Below are 26180 nucleotides of genomic sequence, written 5' to 3'. Positions count from 1 at the left end.
ACTTTGGTCCCTGCTACTATCCTCCTCTGTTAGACTGCCTCCAGAGTGTCCTCTTTCTCCACCCGTCTCTGATCATACCTCCTCTGTTTTACTTCAGCTCAAAGGCATCTCTCTCACCTTTGACTTTACATGGAGCACGCTGAGGCCATTATTCAAATGGCATAGTCTTTTTTTTTTTTTTTTACCCATTTCCATGTAGGTATATTAGCTGTTCAGGTTGATATTGGAGGTCAGGGATTAGCCATATGTAATTATTTTACAGCTCCTATATCACCAAGTCCAGAGCCTTGTTCCTAAGTCAATACGTATTCACTGATTGACAACTAAAGCTGTTTTGCTACCCATAAGAAGTTTACGGCAGAAATTTTCCAGTTTAGAAAATACTTTTCTGCGGAGACTGCTCAGCTGTTGCATCGTTAACTCTATTTTTTATGGAGATTTTTCCAAAGTATGTGGACCCTGATCTGGTTACTGGGATGGTAATTTGAAGATGATAAATACTGCCTCTCTAAAACCAGACAACAGGAACCGCTCCAGAGGCCAGGCTCCACATTCCAAATAGGGACATCTCTGCCCTGGGCAGTTTTAATGCTTACAGTTCATCAGCCCTTGGTTACCTTCCAAATTAAGTTAGCTGTAATAATTTTTTAATATAAATTTTAAGAAGTTAGATTTATGTAACTGGCATTGCAGGCCCCGGAATCTTACCTCACTATAATGGACATCCATCATTCCAGCATCTTCTTTCATTGCTCCTTCTTCATCTATATTGGGAGTTATTTTCTTGAAGGCTGAACATCCACTCGGGAATAATTCTGTATGCATAGAAAGAAGTGAAGTAAATTCATTCATTCATTCATTCATTCATTCATTCATTTATTTGAGAGACAGAGCATGACTGGGGGAGGGACAGAGAGAGAGGGAGACACAGAATCCGAAGCAGGCTCCAGGCTCCGTGCTGTCAGCAAAGAGCCCAATGCGGGGCTGGAACCCACGAGCCGTGAGATCATGACCTGAGCCTAAGTCAGATGCTCAACCGACTGAGCCACCCAGGCGCCCCAGTACATTTATTTTTTAAAAAGTGCTTTGTGAAGAACAGCCTTACGTGGACTGCTCACCCTGAAAAACAAACACAGATACTTTTGTGCCGGTCAAAGCCATCAGTGGCAATTTTCAGCTTGTAAAGAATTTTGTAAATTACTCCCATCTATTACACATTCTACCAGTCTTTTTCCCGAAAAGCGAGCTCAAGTTACCAACAAGTCAGGTTCATTCTCTGACCATGCATCATCCTCAGTGGCTAGTATAGTAAATGTTTCCTAGTGTAACTGACCGCTTTGATCCTGTGTGTTTCTGGTCTGTCACCTAACCGAAAAGGGCATGTACTTTTCAGGCAGCCAGGGAATGTGCTTTGGTAACCGTTTCCAGTTCCTAATTTTCCTGAAGAACTGGAAAAAGGAAGTGGGTTGGGTTCCTGGAGGAAGCCTAGCCTAGGACTTGTAAGAGAGGCAGAGAAAACATGTGGCAGGACTGAAGCGTCCTTGGAGAAAGGGGACAGGCCCTGGGAGAATCAGCACGCTTTCAGAGTTAGATTGCCCTGGGAAGTAGCAAGTGAGCTGAAGCTGGGAACAGCTGCTGTGGGACCGTGGACCAAATGTTTGCCGTCAAGCAAGAGTTCAGGTATAGAAGGCAGGCTTTGTGGTTGCCCTACACGCTCTGTGCATGTGTCCAAACACTCTTGGGAAAAGAAGAAGGAAGGTTTAAGAGAGTCAGGCTTCCCCGTATTTAAGAGATTTCTCAGAATTCTGGCAGAAAGAAAGGTCAGCTATCAGGGCTGGGGTTCTGCCAGCTCCCCTGGTCTAAATGAAGGCTACACACATACATCGTCTTGTAAGATGCTTGATAGAGCGTGAGTTACCAAATAAGCACCACGCTTCTATGAGAGAGAGACAGACTTCTGGAGAGGGAAGATGGGGTTATTCTGAAGTGCTTTTTCAAGAACGGAGAGACACAGAGGGAGCAGTCAGTGGATTTCTGTGAAGAGAGGCGAGGCAGAAGTGAAAATAAGGGACGCCTGGGTGGCTCAGTCAGTTAAGCGTCCAACCGTTGATCTTGGCTCAGGTCATGATCTCCCGGTTTTTGAGTTCAAGCCCTGCATTAGGCAGATTCTCTCCCCGTTCTCTCTCTGTCCCTATCCCGCTCGCACTCCCCCTCTCTCGAAATAAATAAATACACTTAAAAAATTAAAAAAAAAAAAAAAGAAATGAAAATGAGATTTACTTTGACCCAATGGCCTTCAGGGCCATTTTTGTTTAAAGAAATTAGGTAATAAAAGACACTGAAGACAGAGCGGAACGCGCTTCATTTCTGAAGAGAAGCATGCCTAAAATGGTCTGTTATAGACTTCGAGGCAAGTTCTGTTCAAAGTGCTGGACCACAACAAGACAAGGAACTTGCACCCGAACGTAAATCGATTCATCATTTCCTTCTTCAACTGAGTCTATGGGAAAAAAAAAAAAAAAAAGTCTGCTAAATTAAATACACTCAGTGACATAGCTGATTTCCACTCAGGATAATACTCCTTAGCTTGTTGTGACCCAGTAACAAAGTTCTCAGATCGGCCACTCTTTGAATAGTGCGTTAGGAGAACTTTCTGAAATGTAGGAGACAATGTCCCACTTGATCAACTCTGCGAAGTCAAGAGCTAGGTGGTAGGGAAGGGGGCCCCCAACGGTCCTCAACAAAGAAAAGGCCTCTGGCAGCTCGGTCCACGACTAGGGAAAAAAATGCCTGTCTGCTCTGAGACTTTTAAGTGATTCCCAAATCTAGGATTTTTCTAGAATGCTGTGATTTAGGGGAGGACAAAAAGGGGCACACTCCTGTGCCTGAGATCAGATGAGGCTAAAGCATCTTGGGAGAGCTATTTTAAGTAAATTTTAAGTAGATTTCAAATATATATTTTCTTTTATTTTTAATGCCTATTATTTTTGAGAGACAGACAGAAGGAGACACAGAATCCGGAGCAGGCTCCGGGCTCCGAGCTGTCAGCACAGCACCTGATGCAGGGCTCGAACTCATGAACCACGAGATCATGACCTGAGCCGAAGTTGGACGCTTAACTGCCTCAGCCACTCAGGTGCCCCTCAAGTATATATTTTAAGTATAAGGAGGGCAAATTATGTTTTTTCTCATAATCTGACAGGTCAATGCCCACTTTGGAGTTTGTTGTCTGCTTCATGGATTGTTAGCTTCAGAGTCCACTACACGTGGTAAGCGTGTTATCGGGAGTCCTATGCCTAATGACGTATCTCTACCTAGAGGAGAATATATCCCCCTTGTTTGCATAAGTTATTAGCACCCACCAAACTATCCAATGACAAAAGGACCCTTTTCGTTGTGAGGGTCTTTAAAATGCTTGGGGAAATTTCTGATTGCCCTTAGCCCTAGAAAGATTTTTAAAGTTTTTTTTTCATGTTTATTTTTGAGAGAGAAGAGACGGAGTACGAGCGGGGAGGGCAGAGAGAGGGAGGGCGACACCGAATGCGAAGCAGGCTTCAGGCTCTGAGCTGTCAGCACAGAGCCCAACGTGGGGCTCAAACTTGTGAACGGCGAAATCGTGACCTGAGCCGGGGTTGGCCACCAAGGTGCCCTTAGAAAGATTTTTAGATGAAATAAGCTGCTGAATCTGGAAGTGGCCAGTGTATATATCCCAACAGAGGGAGGCACGCGTTTTGGGGATCTCACATAGCGCTCTGTAGCATTATATAAGGTGGTCTTCAAGAGTCTGCTATCAATCTTTCTGGTATATGACCTGGATTCCTGACCTTGCCCTTCAAAGCTATAGCTTCTGTAGTCCTGACTGCTGTCCTAGGGAAAGCAAGATGCACACTGTCCAAGGACAGACCATTACCTTGAGCACAAGTGTCCCAGGAAAAAATAAAAGCCGGGAGGAGTTTGGAGGGTGGGGAGGCAGTTCAACCCTTGGTAAAATAAGACCACTAGTCAGAAGAAGGATAAGAGGTTAAGAGTCCTGAAGGGGGAGGGGAGGCAAAAGGCGGGGAGGGCTGTGATTGGCAAGGAGTCAGGAAATAAAAAGACTGTGGAACTTAAGCTATCAGATCCTGGGTAAAAAGACTTGGGAAAGGGAGCAACATTACCCTATAAGGAATGAAAGGAACAGACTCTATGGGAAAGGAAATTCCTTTTTCTGGGTTGTTGGCGGGGGGAGGGGGGCCTCTAGGACCGAAGCTTTGCTGAGCCTTGGATGCCAAGTGGTGGTGGAAGGACGCAGACACCTGACTCTTGTCTTCCCCGGGTCAGAATAGTTGTGCCCTCTCTCAGGAAGAGGTACATCAAGTCTCGCCTCCAAAGAATGAGATCTAGAATACTTGGGGGGGGGGGGGGGAGGTGTTCTCAGATAGAACCGAAATAGGGACATTGAAACCTTTTTTCTTTTTAGATCCGTGGGGGTGAGAGTACCCAACACCCAGTAAGTATCACCACTTAGAGGGAACTTAGGTCAAAGGAAGAGAAGGGTATCCTTAAGGTCTCTCCGGGAGGAAGAGCAAGGGCTTTGGCTGACTGAAAGAAGGGTGGGGGCAGGGAAAACTGCACACCTCCTCCCCCTTTCCCGTTCAGTCCAGTGCTTGAAACATAAAAAAAGAAGGATCTAGAAATAAGCCATCACTGGTGTTTTGTAGTCAGCCCTAGGGGACAGGGGCCCAAGCCTTTGCTTGCTTAGGCAACCACCCAATGGAACAAACTCTTTAAAAAAAAAAACAAACTCTCATCAGAACATCTGTTTCCAATATGTCAGCTAGTAAGTAGTATTTCATTTCATCTTGATTAAAAGAAGCACTTTATAATGACTTCAAGAGAAATGGCTTAGGAGTTTGAGAAAACAAAATTTTTGCAATTGCTATGGCCAAGATTTAAAATACTTTCTAACTCTCCTTCCCTTTTGTCTTCATTATCAAAGGACGCTTAACAGTAGAAAACAAAGGGTTGTGGAACTGCTCAACTATTTTTGTGAAGTCTGTCTTAAGGACTAATAAAATCTTTTTTTTTTTTTCAGCGCTGAACTCAAACGTTTGTTTTATTTACTCTGTAAATAGCCAGCTCTTATCTAGATCATGAAGTTCTCAGGCTAGATGACAGGTTAACAGATTAAATTTTTAACTTGTGTTTTCAATTAATAGGGTCTATTGGTATAACTGTCATAGTTTAATCAACTCATCACCAAAAGAAGGTGTTTTGGATCATCTGAATGACTAAAGCCAAGGGTGGGGGCACCCTGAGGATTTTACTACTGCCACCATTTAAGTTTTTTTTTTTTAAAGTTATAAATAAAGTTATTTATTTTGAAACAAGGCGGGGGGAGGGGGGGACGCCGAGACAGGGGGAGGGAGGGAGGGAGGGAGGGAGAGAGAGAGAGAGAGAGAGAGAGAGAGAGAGAGAGAATCCCAAGCAGGCCCTGTGCTGCCGGCACAGGGCTCGAACTCACGAGCCATGAGATCATGACCTGAGACGAAATCGAGAGTCAGATGTTAACCAACTGAGCCACCCTTAGAATAAGGTTGGCTAGTTTAAGCAAGTAGGATTTTCCAGGTTTAAAAATAAACGGGGCCTATAAATAAATACATGAACTCCTAAATGTTAACATGTTTTGTTAAATGCAGAACATTTTTTTCCTACTCAGAGAGGGACTCTTTGCTTTATAGGAAGGATAAACTCTTAAACACCTTGGGGTATTAAGAAGTAAATATTTAAGCGGGAGGGGGATGGGCAAAATGGGTAAGGGGAGTGGGAGATACAGGCTTCCAGCTATGGAGTGAATAATCAGGGGAATAAAAGGCACAGCACAGGGAGTACAGTCGATAGCATTGCAGTAGCTTGTACGGTGACCGACGGTAGCTGCCCTGGTGGTGAGCACAGCGTAACATACCGAGAGGTTGAGTCACTATGTTGCACACTCGAAACTAATGTACCATCGTGTGTCAACTCTACTCTAATATTTAGAGAAGTTTTTAAAGCACTATTTCCACTTACTGAAACAGGTCGCATTGTTTTGTGTACAGGCTAGCTGCCCCCAACTCATGTCCAACAAACCACAGCAATATTTATATTCTATTTTAGTTGCTATCTTGCCCAGTCTTGTATTTTCAAAGTTTAAGGACTGATAATGGAGATTAATAATTCTTGATTGTTGCCTAATTTTAAGTCTTTGTACCTATGGGGAAAAAAATCTAGGGAAATATTTTAATATACTTAACAATTTTCAACATCTAAAGGGTACGGTTTTATACTCCGTGGACATAAAAATCTTTTTGCAGATTTCTCTAATTAGAGAGAGGAGATAATACTACCCTCGTTTGTCGGAAAACTACACCTAAAAATGCATTACCGTGTTTTGAGTTCTCGTATCAGTTTATTTGGAACTGCAGATGTACAATTTCAATATTTATTTTGACTATAATTTCACAGGCAGACTGGTGATGTAGGGGAAAAAAAAACCCTCAGATGGGGCCTTCTTTTGATAATTATTATTTTTCCATTTTAAAACCAAGTCTAGGCACTCAAAGGAGAACACTAGAGTCTACCAATTTCAAACACACGGGTTGTTAAATATTTCAGTACCAAACAGAAAGTGTTAATTTAAAATCTAAGTGAAAAAGGGCCGCCTGGGTGGCTCAGTCACTTGAGCGCCTGACCCTTGATTTTGGCTCAGGTCATGAACGCATGGTTCCTGAGATCGAGCCCCGTGTCAGACTCTGCACTGACAGCGTGGAGCCTGTTGGGATTCTCCTTCCTTCTCTCTCTGCCCCCCCCATTCGTGCACACTCTCCTCCCCCCACTCTCATATAAACATTAAAAATAATAATAAAAAAATAAAAATAATAAAATAAAAATAAATAAATAAATAAAAATAAATAAAAAATAAATAAAAAAATAATAAAATGAATCTACATTTTATTCATGATACCATGCTTGGGATGACTATGTATAAAGAGGTTCTCCCCACATGGGTGGTATTATTATATGAGGCAATCAACTGAGCCTTAGATGTAAAATGGGAGCTATATAGTTAACTGTAGGAATTCAAAACAAAACAAAACGTGGCTGTGTTCTCCTAGATCAAACCAGAGTGATAAGGCTCCCACGAGATGGTTTCATTTTGCCCTGATGTTACTCATTTAACTACCGTAAAGGAAATAGCTTGGCCGTTATGATAGATAGCAGAAGGTTTCTAACTCAACTATTTTACTATTTGAGTAGTTTTATAGTAGTCAACAATACTGGTTTTGGAAAGGGAAGCTTTCAGGCAGATTCTTGAATTGGATCTGCTGGATCCTGAAGCCCTTCAAGACCCCCGACTCCCCTTTTGTTTCTCCTTCCCTCGCCTCCCCGCCAGCTCTGTTGAGACACAGCTGAAATAGAACACTGTGTAAGTTTAAGGTGTGTGCGTTGATTTGATACGTGTATATTGCGAAATGAATGCCCCCCCCCACATAATTACCATTTGCGGGGAGATGAGAATATTTAAGATCCACTTTCTCAGCAACTTTCAGGTATATAATACAGTATTAACTATCATCACTGGGCTGTACATTAGATCCCCAGAATTTATTCCTCTTCTAACTGAAAGTTTGTACCCTTTCGTCAACGTCTTCCCACTTTCCCCACCCCCTAGCCTCTGGCAACTACCATTCCACGCTCTGCCTCTGTGGTTTCGAGTTTTTAGATGCTACATGAAAGTGAGATCATACGGTGTTGGTCTTTCTCTTTCTGACTCATTCCACTTAGCATAATGCTATGCCATGCTATGCTATGCCATCCATGTTGCCCAAACTGGCCAGATTTCCTTCTTTCTTGTGGCTGAATATTGTGTATATGTGCCACATCTTCTTTATCCATTCTTATGGATCCATTTCACAGGTTTTCATGTTCTTAACTAGCATCTCTTCATTTCGGCTTGAAGAACTCCTTTCAGCCTTTCTTGCATGGCAGGTGTAGTGGGGATGAACTCCTTCAGCTTTTGTTTGCCTGGGAATGTCTTTATCGGTCCTTCACTTCTGAAGGACAACTTTACTGGAGTCCTCTTGGCTGGCAGTTCTATTCTTTCAGCTCTTTGAATACTTCATCGCACTCTCTCTTTGCCTGCAAGGCTCTGCTGAGAAACCTACCAATGGCCTTATGGGGGTTCCCTGGTCAGTTACAAACTTCTCTCCTATTGCTGCCTTGGGGTTCTTTGTCTTTTGATAGTTTTATTATAACGGGTCTTAGAGAAGCTCTCTTTATGTTGAGCGTTTGGGGGATCTATGAGCTTCGTGAACATGGATGTCCAAATCTCTCCCCAGATTTGGGATGTCTTCAGTTATATTTCTTGAAATAAAAGTTTTCTGTCTCCTTCTCCCTCTCTTCTCCTTCTGGGACTCAAAGAATTCACAGATTGTTTCTTTTGATGCTATCCCAAAGATCACGCCCGGAGGCTTCTTTACTCTTTTTCATTCTTTTGTCCTTGTTCTCCTCTGATGAAACAAATTCAAAGGTCCTGACTTCCAATTCACAGATTACTTCTGTTTGATCCACTCTGTTGGCAATGCTGTTGCATTTTTCACTTCATTCATTGTATTCTTCAATGCCAGAATTTTTTTTTTTTAATTTCCTATCTGCGTTTAACTTCTTGTTCTTGTACTATTCTCCTGGTTTCATTGAACTCTCTGTTTTATCATAGCTCATTAAGCTTCCTTAAAACAGCTATTTTGAATTCTTCATGAGGTACACTGCAGATCTCCAGGACTTTGGCCTGGGTTACCGGAAGGTTATTGGGAGCCTTTGGTGGTGCCATGTTGCCTTCATTTTTCCTGTTCTCTGAAGTCTTTTGCATGGCTGTCTTTGCATCTGAAGTAGCAGTCACCTCCAACCACCTTTACTGACTGACTTTGGGGGAGAAACACCTTCCATCTGCCCTGCTACGGAGTCTGTGGCTTTCACGGACCTCCTATGGATACAAAGGCTTCATCTTCTTGCTCCCTTTTGTGGCAGATTTTTTTTAATGTTTATTTTTGAGGGAGAGAGAGAGACAGAGTGGGAAAGGGGAAAGGGCAGAGAGAGGGAGACAGAAGCTGAAGCAGGCTGCAGGCTGCAGGCTCCCAGCTGTCAGCACAGAGTCCGACGCGGGGCTTGAACTCGTGAACCATGAGACCGTGACCTGAGCCGAAGTCTGACGCCTAACCAACTGAACCACCCAGGTGCCCGTTTTGTGGCAGATTTCTGAGGCTTGTATGCCTTCTCTCCATCGTGCAACACACCAGGCCAAAGTGCTAAAGCTCAAGCGTGTGGTCTCTTAGTGGCCCACAGATGCTGGATGGCCTTCTAGTCGGCTGCCAAGGCTTGCTCTTAGCCACCCATCAGGAGCACACACAGGGAGCCGGCTACAGGATAAAGGAGTGCAGGGTTTAGATGCACAGAGCACTGGAGGTGCCTGTGGGCTAGGTGGGGGTGGGGGCAGGAATCCATGAGCTATGTGTCCCTAGTGCCTTGGGCTTCTAGATGGAGCCTGCGATGCGGTTAGCAGGATCCACGTCTCTTTAAGGCCCTCTAAGAGTCCAATCTACTCCCACCTCTTCCTGCCCCTAGTCACGCGGCTCATGAGCCAGGTACCCCGGATGGGGCAAGAGAGAAATGCATCTCTTTGGCAGGCCTTATACTGCTGCGGATGCCAGGGGCCCACTCACATGCTCCCACTTGTTCCCCACAGAAGAAATCATGGGCGAGAAGGTCTCTCTTGGCACGGAGCTGTGCCACCTTGGGGAAGGGGTGACATGAGTTAAGTCAAACCGTTCCTTTCACCCTCTACGATGCATCTGAACTTGTATTTGTTTTGCTCCAACGGCATGCTGGAACTTTGCCACGGGCCTCCTGGACGTCCACCAAGGTCCTCTGGTCTGTGGATGATTATCTAAGACGGGGCTCTCCAGGTGTGCTCAGACCACAGCTGAGAAAGGCTAGGGCCAGTTCATGAGCCACTACAGGGTCCACGTCCAGGACCAAGGTCTGTCTGCCTATTACCTGAGAGGCACAGGTGGGGGAGACTCCTCCCGGGTCCCTGGCTGTATGGTGCTGAATCCCACAGCTCCCACAGAGGCACTTTTGTCCGCAGACGGATGGCAAACTGCTGAGGCGGGGGGATACAGAAACAAGGGGCATCTTACTTGGCCATCTTGCTGATGCGCTCCCTTTTATTTATTTGTTAGGTTCATTTATTTTGAGAGAGAGCGAGAAAGAGAGAGCACCCAAGAGCAGGGGAGGGGCAGAGAGAGGGGGAGAGAGAATCCCAAGCAGGCTCTGCACAGGCAGCGTGGAGCCCGATGAGGGGCTTGAACTCACGAACCATGAGATCATGACCTGAGCCGAAACCAAGAGTCGGACGCTTCACCGACTGAGCCACCCAGGCGCCTCCTGACTCCCTTTTCATATTGTTTTTTTTTTTTAATTTTTTAATGTTTATTTATTTTTGAGAGAGAGACAGAGCATGAGCAGGGGACGGGCAGAAAGACACAGAATCCGAAGCAGGCTCCAGGCCCTGAGCCGTCAGCACAGAGCCCGATGCGGCGCTCAAACCCACCAATCGCGAGATCATGAACCCGAGCCGAAGTCGGATGCCCAACCAACTGAGCCACCCAGGCGCCCCCTCGCCCCGAGTCCCTGTTAATACCAAAGTATTATTGCACTAAAGTGGCTATGGAGCTGTAACCTGGGTGCATTTTTGAAGTCGAGACGGATGAGGGGAAAACAAATGATCTGTATTCACCAGAGCTCCTCATGAGCCCCGAGAAGAATTTAATTTGTGGCAGTGTTCCAGGGAGACGGTCTTGGAAAATAAACATTGGGCATCAGGCCTGGCCCTGTGCTATTTAACTTATTCCTGTACTCTCAATGAAAGCAGAAGGCAAAGCGAATAATCCAGTTTTCCAACACCTTCTGTTTGAACACCAACTGAGGCTAAAGGTGAACGTATATTTCAGAGCTCAATCGTATCACATTCAAGCTACAAAGAGAAAAACTCCGAGGCTAACTGAAATTCTCCCCGTCTCTAGGAGCAGAAATCTCTTACTTTTTCGATGGAGAAACTCGGCAACCAGAGCTGCCACGTGCACGTAACACATTGCTGCCTGGAAAAGGATGACAAAGGAAGAGCGGTCAGAATGCGTTCCAGAGCTTTCTGCAGGGTGGTGTTTAGAACAAAGCCCGAAGCAGTCACCTCTGAAAAATCTCCATTTTTTACATGAATCTTGGCCATGCTGTCAAGCCAGGTTTTCCTGAGCTCCGGGGTGCTCGCATAGGACTTGGCTAGACTATACTGGAGATCAATTAACATTTCGGGATCTTTCTCATGCTCCTTCATCTGAGCGGTGGCCATAAGGACGGTACGGATTCTCTTGGTCAAGTCTTTGACTTCTGTGGGAAAAGCGGTGGCCTAATTTCAAAACAAACAAACAAAAAAGACATGTTTATCAATATTACCCATGTGCTTTCTAAGCCTTGGCATCCAATCCTGGGAATCCCATGACTTATATTCCTGATTACAGTTCTTGGTATACCCACATGTGTCTACGGAGCTTTGATTTTTTCTTTGTACGGGGTGCCTGGGTGGCTCAGTCGGTGTGGAGCATCCAACTCCCGATTTCGGCTCAGGTCTTGATCCCGGGATTGTGGGATCAAGCCCTGTGTCGGGCTCTGCACTGAGCACGGAGCCTGCTTAAGAGTGTCTCTTTCTCTCACTCTCTCTCTCCCTCTGCCCCTCCCTTGCTCGTGCTCTCTCTCTAAAATTAAATAAATAAATATTAAAAAATAAAGAGCTTTATTTTTTTAACGCTCATTTATTTTGAGAGAGAGCACACACGGGAGAGAGCATGAGTGGGGGATGGGCAGAGAGACACAGAGACAGAGACAGAGACAGAGAGACAGAGAGACTCCCAAGCAGGCTCTGCACTGTCAGCACAGAGCCCGACATGAGGCTCAATCTCACGAACTGTGATGACCTGAGCCGAGATCGAGAGTCGGATGCTTAACCGACTGAGCTACCCAGGCACCCCTGAAGCCGTTTAAATGAATTCTTTTTTAAAATGTCCAATGAGCTCAGGCTTCAAAGGCTCTAAACTTGACGGCAGTATATTCACAATACATAAAAGCATGGATCTGGAGGCAGACTACCTGGCCCTGAACTCCAGCCTTCCAGCTTGTCCACGGTAAATTCGACAGCCAGGAGAATTATTTGCCATTATTGTGTGATTTTAGTTATAACGGTAACTAAAAATCGACAGCTTACTAGGTACTTGTATGGTCTAGGTGTGCCTTACATGTTTTAACTTTTGCAGCAACCCTATGAAATAAGTACCATTATAATTCGTTTTATAAAGGGAAATTGAGGCGCACAGCCGTTACATAGCTTGGCCAACGCATCACAGTTGGTTAGGTGGTAGAGACAGGATTTATACCCAGACATTCGGGTTCCAGACTAGTGATCTCAGCCACTCTTCCATCCAAACACTGCCACGTACACTAAAGGAAAAACCTTACACAAACACCGTAACGATTTCCATTTACACAACTAAAAGGTTGTGAATCACAGAAAACCCTAAAGAGTGAATAGCCTCTCTCAAAATGTTGTTTTGTCCTCCAAACCCATTAAGCTACAGTTTCCTTTTTATCCTGGCCGCTACTAAGAACGTATTCTCACTTCCTCTTAACCCCAAGGGAGTAATCACAGTTATCCGTAGGATTCAGAGAAGACGAGGAAGGGACAATACAGGGGTTGGGGAGCTTTTCAACGGGAATGTAACCAACTGTGGAGGAAACGGTTTTTCAAAGTGCCTTCCCGATCCCTTCGAAAATAATAATTACATATGATAAAGTTCCTTCTTATACCCCAGTAGCAGTCCCATTTCCTGGGGTGAAGGCATAGCTTGTTGTCATAGGGTTTATTGGTAATGACAGCCCCACCAGAGTAAAGCGAGGTCATTTCAGAAATGAGTCATGAAAAAGATTTCTTACCAAGGTCAGCCAATACAGACCTCATTTACTTTGAAAATGATGCTAAGACAGCTTTTATATAACAAAGAATTAAGGATGGTCACAAGTGGTAAAATAAACTCTCAGAGTGTGAGATCCTAAATGGCATAAAATGTTTTTGTGCTCATGGGATTAGCTGGAGCATATGCTGATCTCCCGGGGAACCAGTAGAACTGGCTGAAAAGCAAACTTTCCCAGCCTGAGAATGGCTGGCACTAATCAGTGTTGTTTGTTTTCTGTTTTTTTTTTTCAGTCTAAGCAACGTTCCTATGGGAATTATTTTTTGGTACACAGATTCTACACGTCCCAAACATCAAGTATGCTGTGACTGTGTTTTTTTTTTTTTTTTCTTACAGTTTTTACACAATATGGTCAAATTATCCTGGAGGATGACCTTTCCCAAGAAGGGCGATGATCCCCTGGGGAGGAAAAGTCCTTGACTGACAAAAAGATTCTTCTTCCCTTGTACACGTGCATCGCTGAAGATCAGAACCTGTTTTCCATGCAACAAGACAAACGAAGTTTTACAATGGTATAGGTTCTGAGTATGTGGGTAAGGAACAGGACCGGTGGTCAGGGTCTTAGGCTTGGCCTCAGCCAGCTGGTACCGGAGAACGACAGCCTTGGCCTTGGGTTTGCCCACACATATCCACGGCAAGCCATAATCAGTTCAAAGATAATTCTCAAAACTCAGAAGACCATCAAGTGGTGAATTCCTTCTGCGTTATTCCTCCTCTGTTGGCCACTCTCGGTGACATTTTGTGGAAGTTCAAACTCAGTGCTTCATTAACCAATACCATAAATGGTATTGGTAGCCAAATGGTAGTCAAAAAAGAATCCATGCCTTGTCTGAGCAAGTGTAGAAATCAAGCTCAGGAAAAAATTCCAATCCTACTAGCTCGAACAGCTGTGTATACATAACATAGTCATTCATCCGTCCAGTCAACGAATACTGAAGCTCTGTTCCGTACGGGGTGGTGCTCTGGGTGCCGTACCAAACAGAGCCTTGACTCGTGAAACCCACGTTCTATATGCGCCCTGTGCCATCAAAAGCTGTGAGTCCAATGAGGGTTTGACTACAGGAGTGTAAGCTTCTCTGACAGTGAATGTGGTGCTAGTTTATTACTTGTAGTTGAGGACGTACCTTCATAGGTCTGTCACTGTTTGCGAAATTGTTGATAATGAACAGGGATTCCTGAAATCGTGATCCGCCGCTTAGTGCCACGTCGGCTATCAGCTGGCTCACAGCAATTATGATCTGTGGGAGGAAGCACACATTGGTTTTCGAGTGTCTTTTGAACAAATGCTGCTTATCCTCATCATTGTATGAGCCCATAAGCACCCGTAGGAAACGCTTCTTTTAGTTTTATTGTTTGAAAAATTTTTAGATGTTTATTTCTTTTTGAGAGAGAGAGAGAGAGAGAGAGCATGAGCAGGGGACGGGCAGAGAGAGAGGGAGACGGAGGACCAGAAGCGAGCTCCGTGTGGACAGCAGAGAGCCCGGTGCAGGGCTGGAACCTCGAGATTAAGATCTGAGCCGAAGTTGGATGCCTGACTGAGGCACTCAGGCGCCCCTGAAACGCTTCTTTTAAAAATGCCTCACTGGGGTGCCTGGGTGGCTCATTCGGTTAAGCGTGGGACTCCTGATGTTGGCTCGGGTCATGTTCTCACGGTTTGTGAGATCGAGCCCTGCCTTGGGCTCTGTGCTGACAGCACGGAGCCTGCTTGGGATGCTCTCTCTTCCTGTCTCTCTCTCTCTGCCTCTCCCCCGCTTGCCCTCTCTCTTAGAATAAATACACTTAAAAAGATTTTTTAAAATGCCTCACAGTTCCATCATAATCGAGTTTCTTCATACGTGAGGGGTTTAAATTCTTCTAGTGTAAGAGCAGCTCCAAAGGTCCCAGTGACAAATGTTATTGGGACGTTTCTTGGTTTAGAGGTGAACGGCTGTTCCAAACTCATAGCACAGCTAGATCTAACACGGTTTTCAAAATCATGAACTGCTAACAGGGGCGGTCAGACCCCCACTCTAAACACGCTTTGCTAAGGAGTAGCTCCGGCAAAGCCGGGAACAAATGACGTTTGTCTCTGACGGCCTCTCGCCCGCCTTTCGCTGGTCTATTTCCGTGTGCCACACTCCCAACTCCAGGACTTCGGCTCCCTTCTTGGCTTCTCGCTGGGGTCTGTCTAGTTTAGACAGCAGTGGACGGAAGGGCCTTTGATGGGGATTTGAATCTCTCAAGCTCCCTTGGATGATTACCTAAATGATTCACGTTAAGGTGTCGATGGCCGCTCCCGGGAAGCAGGGCTTTGTGGGAACAAGGAGCACAAGCTCTAGGGTCAAACTGCCTTCGCTTCAAGTTTTGACTCTATCAATTATTCACCGTGTGGCTGTGGGGAAGCTACGGAACCCTTCTGTGCCTCGCTTTCCCCATTCGTAATAGGGGGGTGACGACAATACCTGTTTGAGTTGGCCTCGTTTCACAGATGAGGCACACGGTTAAATGCCTTTAAATGGAGTAACTCGCCTAGGGTCACACGGTAAGCAAGTAGCCAAACTAGGATTTAAACCCAGGTAGGTGTGCTTCCAAAACCCATGCTTTCCACTAAACCTTGAGCCGTCTCTCATCCTTTACAAACCGGGCATGCTGGAACGTGAAAAACAAACTAAAAAACCTGTTACCGTAACGTACAGGCTCTCACCGGTCATGTTCTCCAACCAATATTTGGCGTGGTATTTCCTTATCTCACTTAATCCTCATGAAACCCTATGAAGAAACTGAGGCACTGAGAGACTCGGGCAGTTGCTCAAGGTCGCACAGTGAGTGGGAATCTGGGATTCCGCACTAGAGTCTGGGCTCTTCACATCTACACTCTGGAGCAGCACTGCCCAACAGAAATAGGTGGGCCACATTCGCAATTTTAAAGCGTCCAGGGGCCACGTTAAAAAGCAAAAAGACATAGGTGCAATTTAATAGGTTTTACTTCACCCAATTACGTCCAAACTATCACGTCAACATAAGGTCAGCATAAAACAACGGCGATATTTTACTTTTGTGCCCTCAGCCGTCCAACACCAACGTGTATTCTACACTGACGACACGGTCAGGCACTCAGGGGAGACCTAGGTGGCTGGCCGCTACCGTCGTGGACCGAGTATCGCCGGGCCTCGATCTAGAGGCTAAAGAGGGAACAGAAGAAAGGAGCTTTGGTTTTCACTGACCTGCAGATGGGTCCTCAAAAAGGTTTTCCTCTTGGTGTACTCAAAGTTGTTCCTCATCAGAAGATACAAAAGCGCGGACGCCTCGTTCCTGGTTGAGCTGATCTTCGAGGTGCAGCACTTGAGAACCTCGTAGCAAAATGCGGCACACATGTTAACCCTTCCTTTGAAAAAGGCGGAGGGAAACTAAAGAGCAGGAAAAACGGAAGTAAGTGTCCGGAAACCCACTCCCCCCCCCAAATCACTCACCCATCCAACGCCTTCCATCTTCTCACTCACAACTGTACCGAGTGCCTCGAGGACACAAAACCAAACTAAGGTCAGGGCTCTGCTCCGGAGAACCGGAGACCGGCACACATTAATAATAGAACAATTCAAGTCAGTGGACAGGTCACGACACAAATGTGCAGGGCAGACTGTAAATGCTACAGATCCGAGAAGAGCTCACGATGGTCTGGAAAAGACGGTAAGTAGGCTCTTTTGTTTTTGGTTTTTGGGTTATTTTTGTGTTTTCTAAGAGAGAGAGAGAGAGAGAGAGAGCATGTGCGAGCACGGGAGATGGGCAGAGCAGGGAAGAGGAAGAGAATCCCAAACAGGCCCTACGGGGGGCGTGGAGCCCAACACGGGGCTTGATCCCATGACCCTGGGACCATGACCTGGGTTGAAATCAAGAGTCAGAGGCTTAACCAACTGAGTCACCCAGGCGCCCCGATAGGTAGGTTCTTGATAGTACGTATTAAATTAATGAATGGCTGAAATGATGAATGATTGATGGGTCTCAGTTTGGGCTTTGAAAATGGGAAGGACAGTCTGCATTATTTACTCTTTTGCTGTGTATTTAAACAGTTCCTTATGTTCCGAACTCCCAAATGCTGAGAAAATTATAGTGGGAATCTAATCAGCAAGTAAAGTTGATCTTTTAACAAACTGGGGTATAGGCAAAGTATAGGCCCACAAACATACGCACGTGTGTCTTCTCATAAATAGTTGTTGAGTAAGATACATTGTGGCATTAGAAAGAGAGTACAAAAGTTATGCTCAATCTTCAAAACAGCCAAGTGGCTATTGCTTTGAAAATATATTCAGGCTGCTTTGTGGAAGATAAACTATTCATCATAACATAGGCTTGTTACAATCTCCCATGCTTACATGTCTAAGCAAGCAGGAAGTTGCTTTGAGGGCACACAATGGATTTTTTCAGGGAGTGTGAAGCTAGAGGGCCACCCTTTCAAAATTATTCCTTGGGAATCTTGAGTTTAAACCCATGTTATAGGAACCTTTTTTTTTTTTTTTTTTAAGTTATCTCTATGCCCAACGTGGTGCTCAAATTCATGATTCAAGAGTCACATGCTCCACCGACTGAGACTGGCAGGTGCCCCAAGAATGTATTTCTTCTTGTTTTTTTAATGTTTATTTATTTTTGATAGACAGACAGAGTGTGAGTGGGGTTGGTGCAGAGAGAGAGAGGAAGACAGAGAATCCGAAGCAGGCTCTAGGCTCTGAGCTGTCAGCACAGAGCCCGACGCGGGGCTCGAATCCAACCACTGTGAGATCACGGCCTGAGCTGAAGTTGGATGCTTAACCGACTGAGCCACCCAGGAGCCCCAAGAATCTATTTCTTTGTAATCACCTTAACACCAAGTACAATGCTATGCGGATAATGAATGTTTAATGAACGTTTTCTGATTGGCAATTGGGAAATCTCATCAACAGTTTCACCGGATTAGACCAAATATTGCTGGGCAAGATACTCTAGTATGAAAATAAAGGTGTAAGGGAGGGCATGGGAGTAGTGTAATTAATCCACTATCATTAGTTTCTACCTCCATCACACTTCTTTGAGTGGGCAATGGCCAAAATCATCAATGACCTCCTAACTGCCAATCCCAATGGATTTCCTTTCCTCCTTACCTTATTAGACGGCTCCATACCTCATAATAACGTTGAAACTTTTTTCTCCTTTGGCTTCCAGGATATCCTTCTTTTTTACCTTTCTTCCTACTTCTGTGACTGTTCCCCTCTCATCTCCATTGAGTTCTTTTCCAGCCCCTTCCATGTTGTTTTTCTCCCATGTACTGCTCTTGACCTTTGTGTGTGTGTGTGGGGGGGGGCTGGAGGGGTGCTGGGGGGGGGGGGAGGGTTCTTCCTCTATATGTTCTCCAGGGGAAATTAAACCACTCCCATGGCTTCAATTACCACTCTTATGCTGCTGATCTCCCTAGTTCACTATGTTCCAGTGAAACTGGGCCTTTCAGTTCCCAGAACTTCTGGGCCTTTGCCTATGCATGTCCTTCTCCCTAGAGTGTTCTTCCTTGAGCTTTTCAAACAGCTGGCCCCTTTTTGTATTTCAGGTCTCATTTAAAAAGGGATAAGCCTATCTAAAGTAAGGGATCTCCCACAAATCCTTATTCTCTATCTTAGCACCTTCGGTTCCTTCCTAGAACTTATAATTACCAGTTAATTTACTTGTTTATTTCACTAGACTACAAGCTTCCTGAGAGCAGAGACTATGTTTCTTTTGTATCTCCACCACTGTATCTCTAGTACCTAGTACAGTGCCAGACAGAGAGAAGGTGTTTGGTAAATACGGGATGGATGGATGGATGGATGGACGGACGGACGGACAGACGACTCCAAGTCTAGCTCTCTAACCCAGATCACTCTCCAGAGCAAAGATCCATATATCCAACTGCCAGTCCTAACAGCTCTAACTGGATGGCCTAAAGGCACCTTAAATTGAACAGATCCACAAAACAGAACTCATGAGCTTTTACCCCAAATGTAGTTTTTTTCTCTATGTTTCACATCACCCACCCTACTCCACCATCCAGTCGGTGAGCTGATGACCAAATCCTATCAATTCAATTTCCTTCCCATGTTTTATGTCTGCCTCTGACTCTCCATCTCTGCCTTATTTTAGGTCCTCATCTCTTTCCTAGCTTATTGTAGTTAGTCTTCTTCCCACCTTTATTTAGTACTGCCACCAATCCACCGTCCACACTACTTTTGAGAGAGTTTTTCCCCATTGGCACCGATCTGCTCTTAACACAAATCTTTTTGTGTTGGTTCCATGCTTCCTGATGCCTAAAAGAGGAAGTCTAATCCCTAGGATGAGTACATAACCATCTGGTCCCCATTTACCTCTTCAGTCTCCTCTCTTGCTCAGTCCATACTAAGTTCTATCGCTACTGCTACGGGGAAACTTCCGCCAAATTAGAACATTTCTCCTCCCCCAGCCAGCCCTCGGTTCCCTATACAGACTTCTTTTATTCTAATGGTATTCATTCGTGTGTGTGTGTGTGTGTGTGTGTGCGTGTGTGTGTGTGTGTGTGTGTATGTTTCCCTCTACTGGACAATAAGCCCTTAGACTGTATCCCTGACAAAGTATCCAACACCAGTAAGTACCTATCCAGTAACTGTTTGGTCAATGAAATATTTCTGAATCTCTTCCCCTTAGTTTCTTTCTTTTTTTTTTTTCTCCCCTTAGTTCCTTATAATGTGCTTCTGTTGAACTCAATACTCCGGATACTTCTTTATTCAAAAATTATATTATGGAGTGGCAATTAAAAAACAACCTTCAAATCCACCTAAGTTCTCCATCAACTAAACGCAATAAGCTTCCATACAAAGAATGATGGCAAAAAAAAAGTTTTCCATGCTTAGCTGTTCCACTACACAAATCAACTAATTGAATTTCTTGGTCTTGTTGGAGTTTTACATACCAGAGTGGAAGCCTAGGCTGTGCCTTTCCATAATTTTAACTCCATCCTGGTTTATGATGCTTTTTATTATGTTTAAAAGCTACCAAAAACAGACAAGAAATCAAGTTTTTGCTAACTCTTTCAGTCGTATTTATTCCTGAAAGCCTGGTCTGAGGTTTTTGTTGAGATGAGGTAAGCAGCCTGAAAATGTAAAGCCCGCAGACACAATTAGCACTGAAAGGCAGAATTCATTCATCTGAACGCATACTGAGTGCCTACAGTTTGCAGGATATCATGGAAGACCCTGGGGCTATAAAACTTGGTCTCTGCTTTCCGCGTGCTTGGACATAAGTGCACTGAGAACTTCTAGATCCTCAGCGTCTCAAGAATACTTTCAAAAGAAGCAAACCAGAAGAAACACTGGCAAAGTTGGTAATTTGAAAATAATACTTTTCAAAGGAGCCTGCTGAAAACCGGAAGGAATGACAAGGTGAAAGAAAACGTAAAAAGCATGGGGGTGCCTGGGCGGCTTAGTCAGTTAAGCATCTGATCTTGATTTTGGGCTCAGCTCATGGTCTCGCAGTTTTGAAATGGAGCCCCGCGCCGGGATCCATGCCCAGTGTGGAGCCTGCTTAAGATTCTCTCCCTCTCTCTCTCTCTTTCTCTCTCTCCCTCTGCGCTTCCCCCACACGTGCATGGGCACACATGGTTTCTCTTTCTACCACCATAAATAGTGGTACCCGGGTGGCTCAGTGGGTTAAGCGTCCATCTTCGGCTCAGGTCATGACCTCGCGGTTTGTGGGTTCGAACCCCGCGCAGGCTCTTTGCTGACAGCTCGGAGCCTGGAGCCTGCAGCCTGCTTTGGATTCGGTGTCTCCCTCTCTCCCTTCCCCTCCCCTGCTCGCACTGTGGCTCTCTCTCAGAAATAAGTAAACATTAAAAAAAGTTTTTAAATAAATAAATTAATTAAAATTTAAATTAAAACAAAAAAGCAAAAAGCACGTTCAGATTTTAAGGGGTTTTGGGTGGGTCCTCTTTGTGTATTTCGCTCTTCTGTACTTCATAGCTTCATTATCTGAGGCTTGTAGATGTCACTGCAATGATCACCGTTGCCCTCTTTCTTTCATGCGGCAGATGGAGCCCGCCAGCAGCTATAAAGCTTTTCTCCTTACCTTACTGATGAAAGCTCGCAGTGAGGCAAAAACATGTTTCAGTGACACTTCAGACTGTCCATTTTTAAGAAAAGCCAGATGGATATCAAATACTTTTTTCATTAATGGGTTGTGGCCATCATTATTTAAAAGCTGACTCTGCAAAACAACAACAACGAAAATACATTTTGCAGAAATAGTTTATGCTGCCCGTCCCCCAATGAGAGAGTTTCAGAAAAAGAAAAAGCTTAATACAACTTAGAGACATTTGTGCTGTCTTTCAAGTTGGAAATCCTAAAATACCACACAAACTACGTTTACACTTAATTCCGCCATTTCAAACAGATGAAAAAAATGATTTTTCCAATGTAGCACCGCAAATACAGAACTAGTACGGGAAGAATGTTTTCCGTGAACCTGTTAATATTTTTTTCAAAGATTTTATTCTTTTTAAGTCATCTCTACACCCAACGTGGGGCTTGAACCCACAACCTCGAGGTCAAGAGTTGCGTGCTCCACAGAATGAAATAGCCAGGCGCCCCTCTTAACCTATTAATGTTACGCAACATTAACCATACTGCTTCTCAATGAAGAAATCAGTAAATTAAAAATGGACACAAGGCAACCAGGCTTTGTATTTCTTCGAGGAAGACTAAATAATGTAAGAATTACAGACAATATCATTTCTATTTTAAAAGTCTATTATCCAATTTACTTTTAAAAGTATGTTTAGTAGAAGACGTATTTGGCTACTGGGGACAAACCTCAGGAAGAGAGATCATAAGGGGCACGACAACTGAACAGACTATGTAAAATGTTTACTCCTCGCAAACAGAGGCATAAAAGAAACAACAAACTGTAGGGCAGTAGCTACGGGTTTGTGAACCTTTTTTTTTTAAAGCATTGGTCGCCTGGGTGGCTCAGTCGGTTGGGCGGCCGACTTCAGCTCAGGTCATGATCTCACGGTCCGTGAGGGCTGTGAGTTTGAGCCCCGCGTCGGGCTCTGTGCTGACAGCTCAGAGCCTGGAGCCTGTTTCAGATTCTGTGTCTCCCTCTCTCTGACCCTCCCCTGTTCATGCTCTGTCTGTCTCTCTCTGTCTCAAAAATAAATAATAAATGTTAAAAAAAAAAAAAAAACATTAAAGCATTGGCTAACTTCTCTAGGCCGACCATCCCTGAAGAAACGAATTAGGGAGTTACAATTTGACCCAAAGTAACAACAAAAAACACAAAATAATATACCAAATGGTGACAGAGCTAACTGATGGTGACATCAGGAGCCAGAATCCCTGAATGAGTAAGACTTTTCTGGTTCTTTCCTTAGTGCACTACTTCGAGGCAGGGTGTAGTGGTTAGAAGCACGGATTCTTTTTTTTTTTTTTTAATTTTTTTTTTTTAACGTTTATTTATTTTTGAGACAGAGAGAGACAGAGCATGAATGGGGGAGGGTCAGAGAGAGAGGGAGACACAGAATCGGAAGCAGGCTCCAGGCTCCGAGCTATCAGCACAGAGCCCGACGCGGGGCTCGAACTCACGGACCGTGAGATCGTGACCTGAGCCGAAGTCGGACGCTCAACCGACTGAGCCACCCAGGCGCCCCAGAAGCACAGATTCTTGTGAGGACTGGCCTGGATCTGAATCCTCAGTCTGCCACTGATCAGCTAGGCGACATCACCTTCCCCGTGAGCCCCAGTTTCCTCATTTTAAAAGGGGAGTAATAACTGTCTACATCATAGAGCTAGTCTAAGGAGTAAAAGCGGGTTCATGTGTGTATGTTTGAGTTTACTGGGTTATAGTTTATGTCCCATAAAACTTACCTATTTTACATACATGACTTAATTGTTTTTAGGAAATTTACAGGGCTGTTCAACCGTCACGATCCAATTTTAGTGCGTTCTCATCACCTCAAAAAAAACCCCACCCTGGATCTCATTTGCCATCACTCCCCTTTCCCGCCCCCGGCCCCACAATAAAAAAGTGAGTTAATAGTTTTAAGTGCTTAAGATGGTGCCTGACCTCTGAGCCAAGACGTGTTTGTCAAATAAGAAGTATCTGCATTTTAAATCAGAACAAACCTAATCCTTGATAAAGAAATTCTGTAGCCTATGTCTTATTAGTATCTAATTCCATTTTCAAGGATCATAATCATTCCATTTTCAAGGATCATAATCCCTGACCTGAAAAGCCCAGGCCAGGCTTCCATAATCAATCTGGAGGGCTGAAGCAATGAACTGAATTACAGAGGGAAGAGGAAAGAAAAGAATCGGTCTGTGTAACTCAGGGGAAAGCAGGCAAGATTTTTCAATTTTGAGCTCTCCCACTAAAGTTACATTATGTTACAGTTGGGTAATTTTTACTCTTCAAAGCGCTCTCCTAGTCATTATCTCATTTTACTCCCTCCACAACCCTGCAAGATCACTGCTTTTTACCTTCTCCTTTTGTAAAATCCCAGTAATGATGATTTGTATTGAGAGGCGGACATCTGAGAAAAAGCACAAGGCGCCTGGCTAGGGAAGCCAGCCAGCCTGCCTGGACATCACCTAGCCCTGGCAGAGCACCTCACCGTGCTGGGTATTTGGGCAAACCGACTCGATCCCAAGCCGAGCTAAAAATGACTGGACATATTCTTCATAAAAGTGTGATGGAAAGCGGTTGTGAAACACACAAAAATCAAACAGCAGAATTTAAGTGGCAGAAGGAAGCTGAAGGGCAAATAAGCCCCAACCCCTCCCTCTACGGCCAGGGGAAAGTGAGTCTCTGTGAATTCCCAAGGTCACACAGGAGCCGGGCAAACCAGGTCTGTCACGCAAGTTTCCAGACTGTTCCTTCGGGGCTTTTTCACTGCACTCTGTTTCCTCTAATTACTTCCCGTATATTGTTTTCTTTGCAATGACACCAACTGAATTCTAACTTTTCATTTTTACCTTGAAGCACTGGGTGAAAAACGAGACGGTATCTAATACTGTCAGGGACACTTCGGTAGCAGTGTTGCCTTCAAGAAGGGCCTGATGGAAAATATCCGCTTCGGTGGTCGCAGAACCTAAGATTTAAAACAGTAAATGAAAACTGCCCAACGCAGAGACGCGCATGCCAGTTTTGAATGCTTTTTGCTCCCCCCCGAAGACTCCAGAGAGAGACAAGCGAGAAGAAAAGACGCTCTTGACGCCTGCAGACCTAACGAGTCTTGCTGTATTTATCCCTTAATCAAATACGCTCCTGCTTCGTCAACTCTGCTAATTCTAACTTCAGCTCCGTATCCAGAGCTCTGCAACACCGAATTGCGTGCCCCCTTCCTCGGAGACAAGATTTCAGTGATGAACGGCGGTGATGTAACTAGGAATGACACAGGAAATTATGTGCGCAAAAATGAGAAATAGACAATCAGCTACATCACACACAGCCTCCTACCGTTGTTTCTAAATCAGAAGGAAAACAAAGCATCTGGGCCAACTGAAGGAAGTAGGTCCATTATATTTTTACAAGCGATGAGAGCAAAGCTGAAGGCTGTAAAACTTGCATTTTTTTTTTAAAGGTCTTGAGTCTATTATTAGCTCAGGTTCCATCTGCTCAGGATATTTGTTTTTATTATTAGTCCTTATTACGAAGCCAGTGTCGCTGGCTTCCTTTTCTGTGACCTCCAGAGGACTGTATGGAAATGAAAATTTTCTCTTTGACTTTTTATTAATATTTGCTCTTCAGAGGATCACTTCTATTTACAGAACCCTCTGGCTTCCCCAGATGGGGCAACATTTCTCTCCTGGTCGGAGTCTCCTCGTCAACATTCCAACACGTGTGAAATATACCTTTGTCAAAATAGTATTTACAGTTCTTTGATTTCTGCAGTCAGCTCAGTATGTGTAATCCCTTAAAAATCACTGAATGAACAGACATTCTATATACTAAACAGATATTACATATACTATTATATTAAGATGCCATTTGCCATGCTGATGGTGCAAAGCCTGCTTGGGATTCTCCTTCTCTCCCTCTCCCTCTGCCCCTCCCCTGCTCATGCTCTCTCTCTCTCTCTCAAAATAAATAAACTTAAAAAAAAATCCTTAAAAAAAAAAGATGCCACTATTTGCATTGAAGTTTAACAATAGGAATGAAGGCTATCCAGTGTAAAATAATATGATGAGAACAGCAATTCAGTGGGAAAAAGCTCATTTCTTTAATACTGAACTAATGGTGGTTTTTCACCATTACCTAAAATCGCTGGAAATCCATGCATATTTTATTAGATATCCAGGTATGATGAAAGGATTGTATATAATCACAGAGGTATGCAAATATATCCACGAATGTAAAGTCATTTCCAGTCGTGCTGGTGATTTAAGCTAGAACTGCTGTAAGGTTAAATCGCATTACATGCGTATTTCAAACGGGTATCCTACCCACGTTTTTACTTACTGTGATTAAGTGTAAATGAACTTTCCAGGCTACTAAGATGCTGAAGCCGGGCCTGCATTACTCCTGATCTGTTTCGAAGGGCTGGCATGGTTTGTGATTTTCGGTCTATCCCAAAGTGCTTTGACAGCCAGGCATCATGCACCCTAAAATAAATTTTAAAGTTAGGAAAGGGAGTACTCTAATAATAGATCTCGTTGTTCAATTTTTTTTAAAACTGATAACTGATTAGGTTTCCACATAAACAGTGCACTATGTTCAATATTCTATCAACTATTACTTGGCTTCAATGAGGCATCATCACTGGAAACTGTATGGAGTTTTAATGTGTATTTATTTTATTTTTTAAAGATCTTATTTTTAAGTAATTGCTATACCCAACGTGGGGCTCGAACTCACAATCCTGAGATCAAGAGTCACATGCTCTACAGACTGAGCCAGCCAGGTACCCCTTAAAGTGTATTTAAAAGAGCTTTTACTATGAGCATATAATTAAAGTATTTAGAAAAAAAGTTTCTTACTTCCCTCCTTCTCAGAAACATCAGAGTCAAGTGGCCAACACTGCAGTAAGATTCCGTCTTTTCCCAAAAGGTGAGGAAGGGCAGAAGTCCGAGAAAACAGTGAGAG

At 44.2% G+C, this 26180-nt stretch overlaps 1 protein-coding gene and 1 long non-coding RNA gene across 6 annotated transcripts in view; both read right to left on the bottom strand.

The window, feature by feature from the left end:
• Positions 1-26180, bottom strand: part of DOCK11 (dedicator of cytokinesis 11) — a 199309-nt gene that overhangs the window by 30730 nt on the left and 142399 nt on the right. For all 5 annotated transcript variants that reach the window (XM_049644754.1, XM_049644750.1, XM_049644752.1 and 2 more), the window contains 8 exons: positions 25557-25699; positions 24071-24186; positions 21168-21305; positions 16298-16480; positions 14219-14332; positions 11264-11479; positions 11117-11174; positions 709-815 (listed from right to left, as the gene is read on the bottom strand). In XM_049644754.1, coding sequence (XP_049500711.1) covers positions 709-815; positions 11117-11174; positions 11264-11479; positions 14219-14332; positions 16298-16480; positions 21168-21305; positions 24071-24186; positions 25557-25699 — 1075 coding nt within the window. The remainder of the gene's footprint in view (positions 1-708; positions 816-11116; positions 11175-11263; positions 11480-14218; positions 14333-16297; positions 16481-21167; positions 21306-24070; positions 24187-25556; positions 25700-26180) is intronic.
• On the bottom strand, positions 883-5396 carry LOC125932248 (uncharacterized). Its single transcript, XR_007460557.1, has 2 exons — positions 5156-5396; positions 883-5125 (listed from the first exon to the last, which is right to left on the bottom strand). It is a non-coding gene; the product is annotated as an uncharacterized LOC125932248 (long non-coding RNA).

This window comes from Panthera uncia, chromosome X (genome assembly GCF_023721935.1).
Source record: "Panthera uncia isolate 11264 chromosome X, Puncia_PCG_1.0, whole genome shotgun sequence".
NCBI lineage: Eukaryota > Metazoa > Chordata > Mammalia > Carnivora > Felidae > Panthera > Panthera uncia.
The sequence above is the reverse complement of the archived record's forward strand: the minus strand, read 5'-3'. Positions and strand labels throughout refer to the sequence as shown.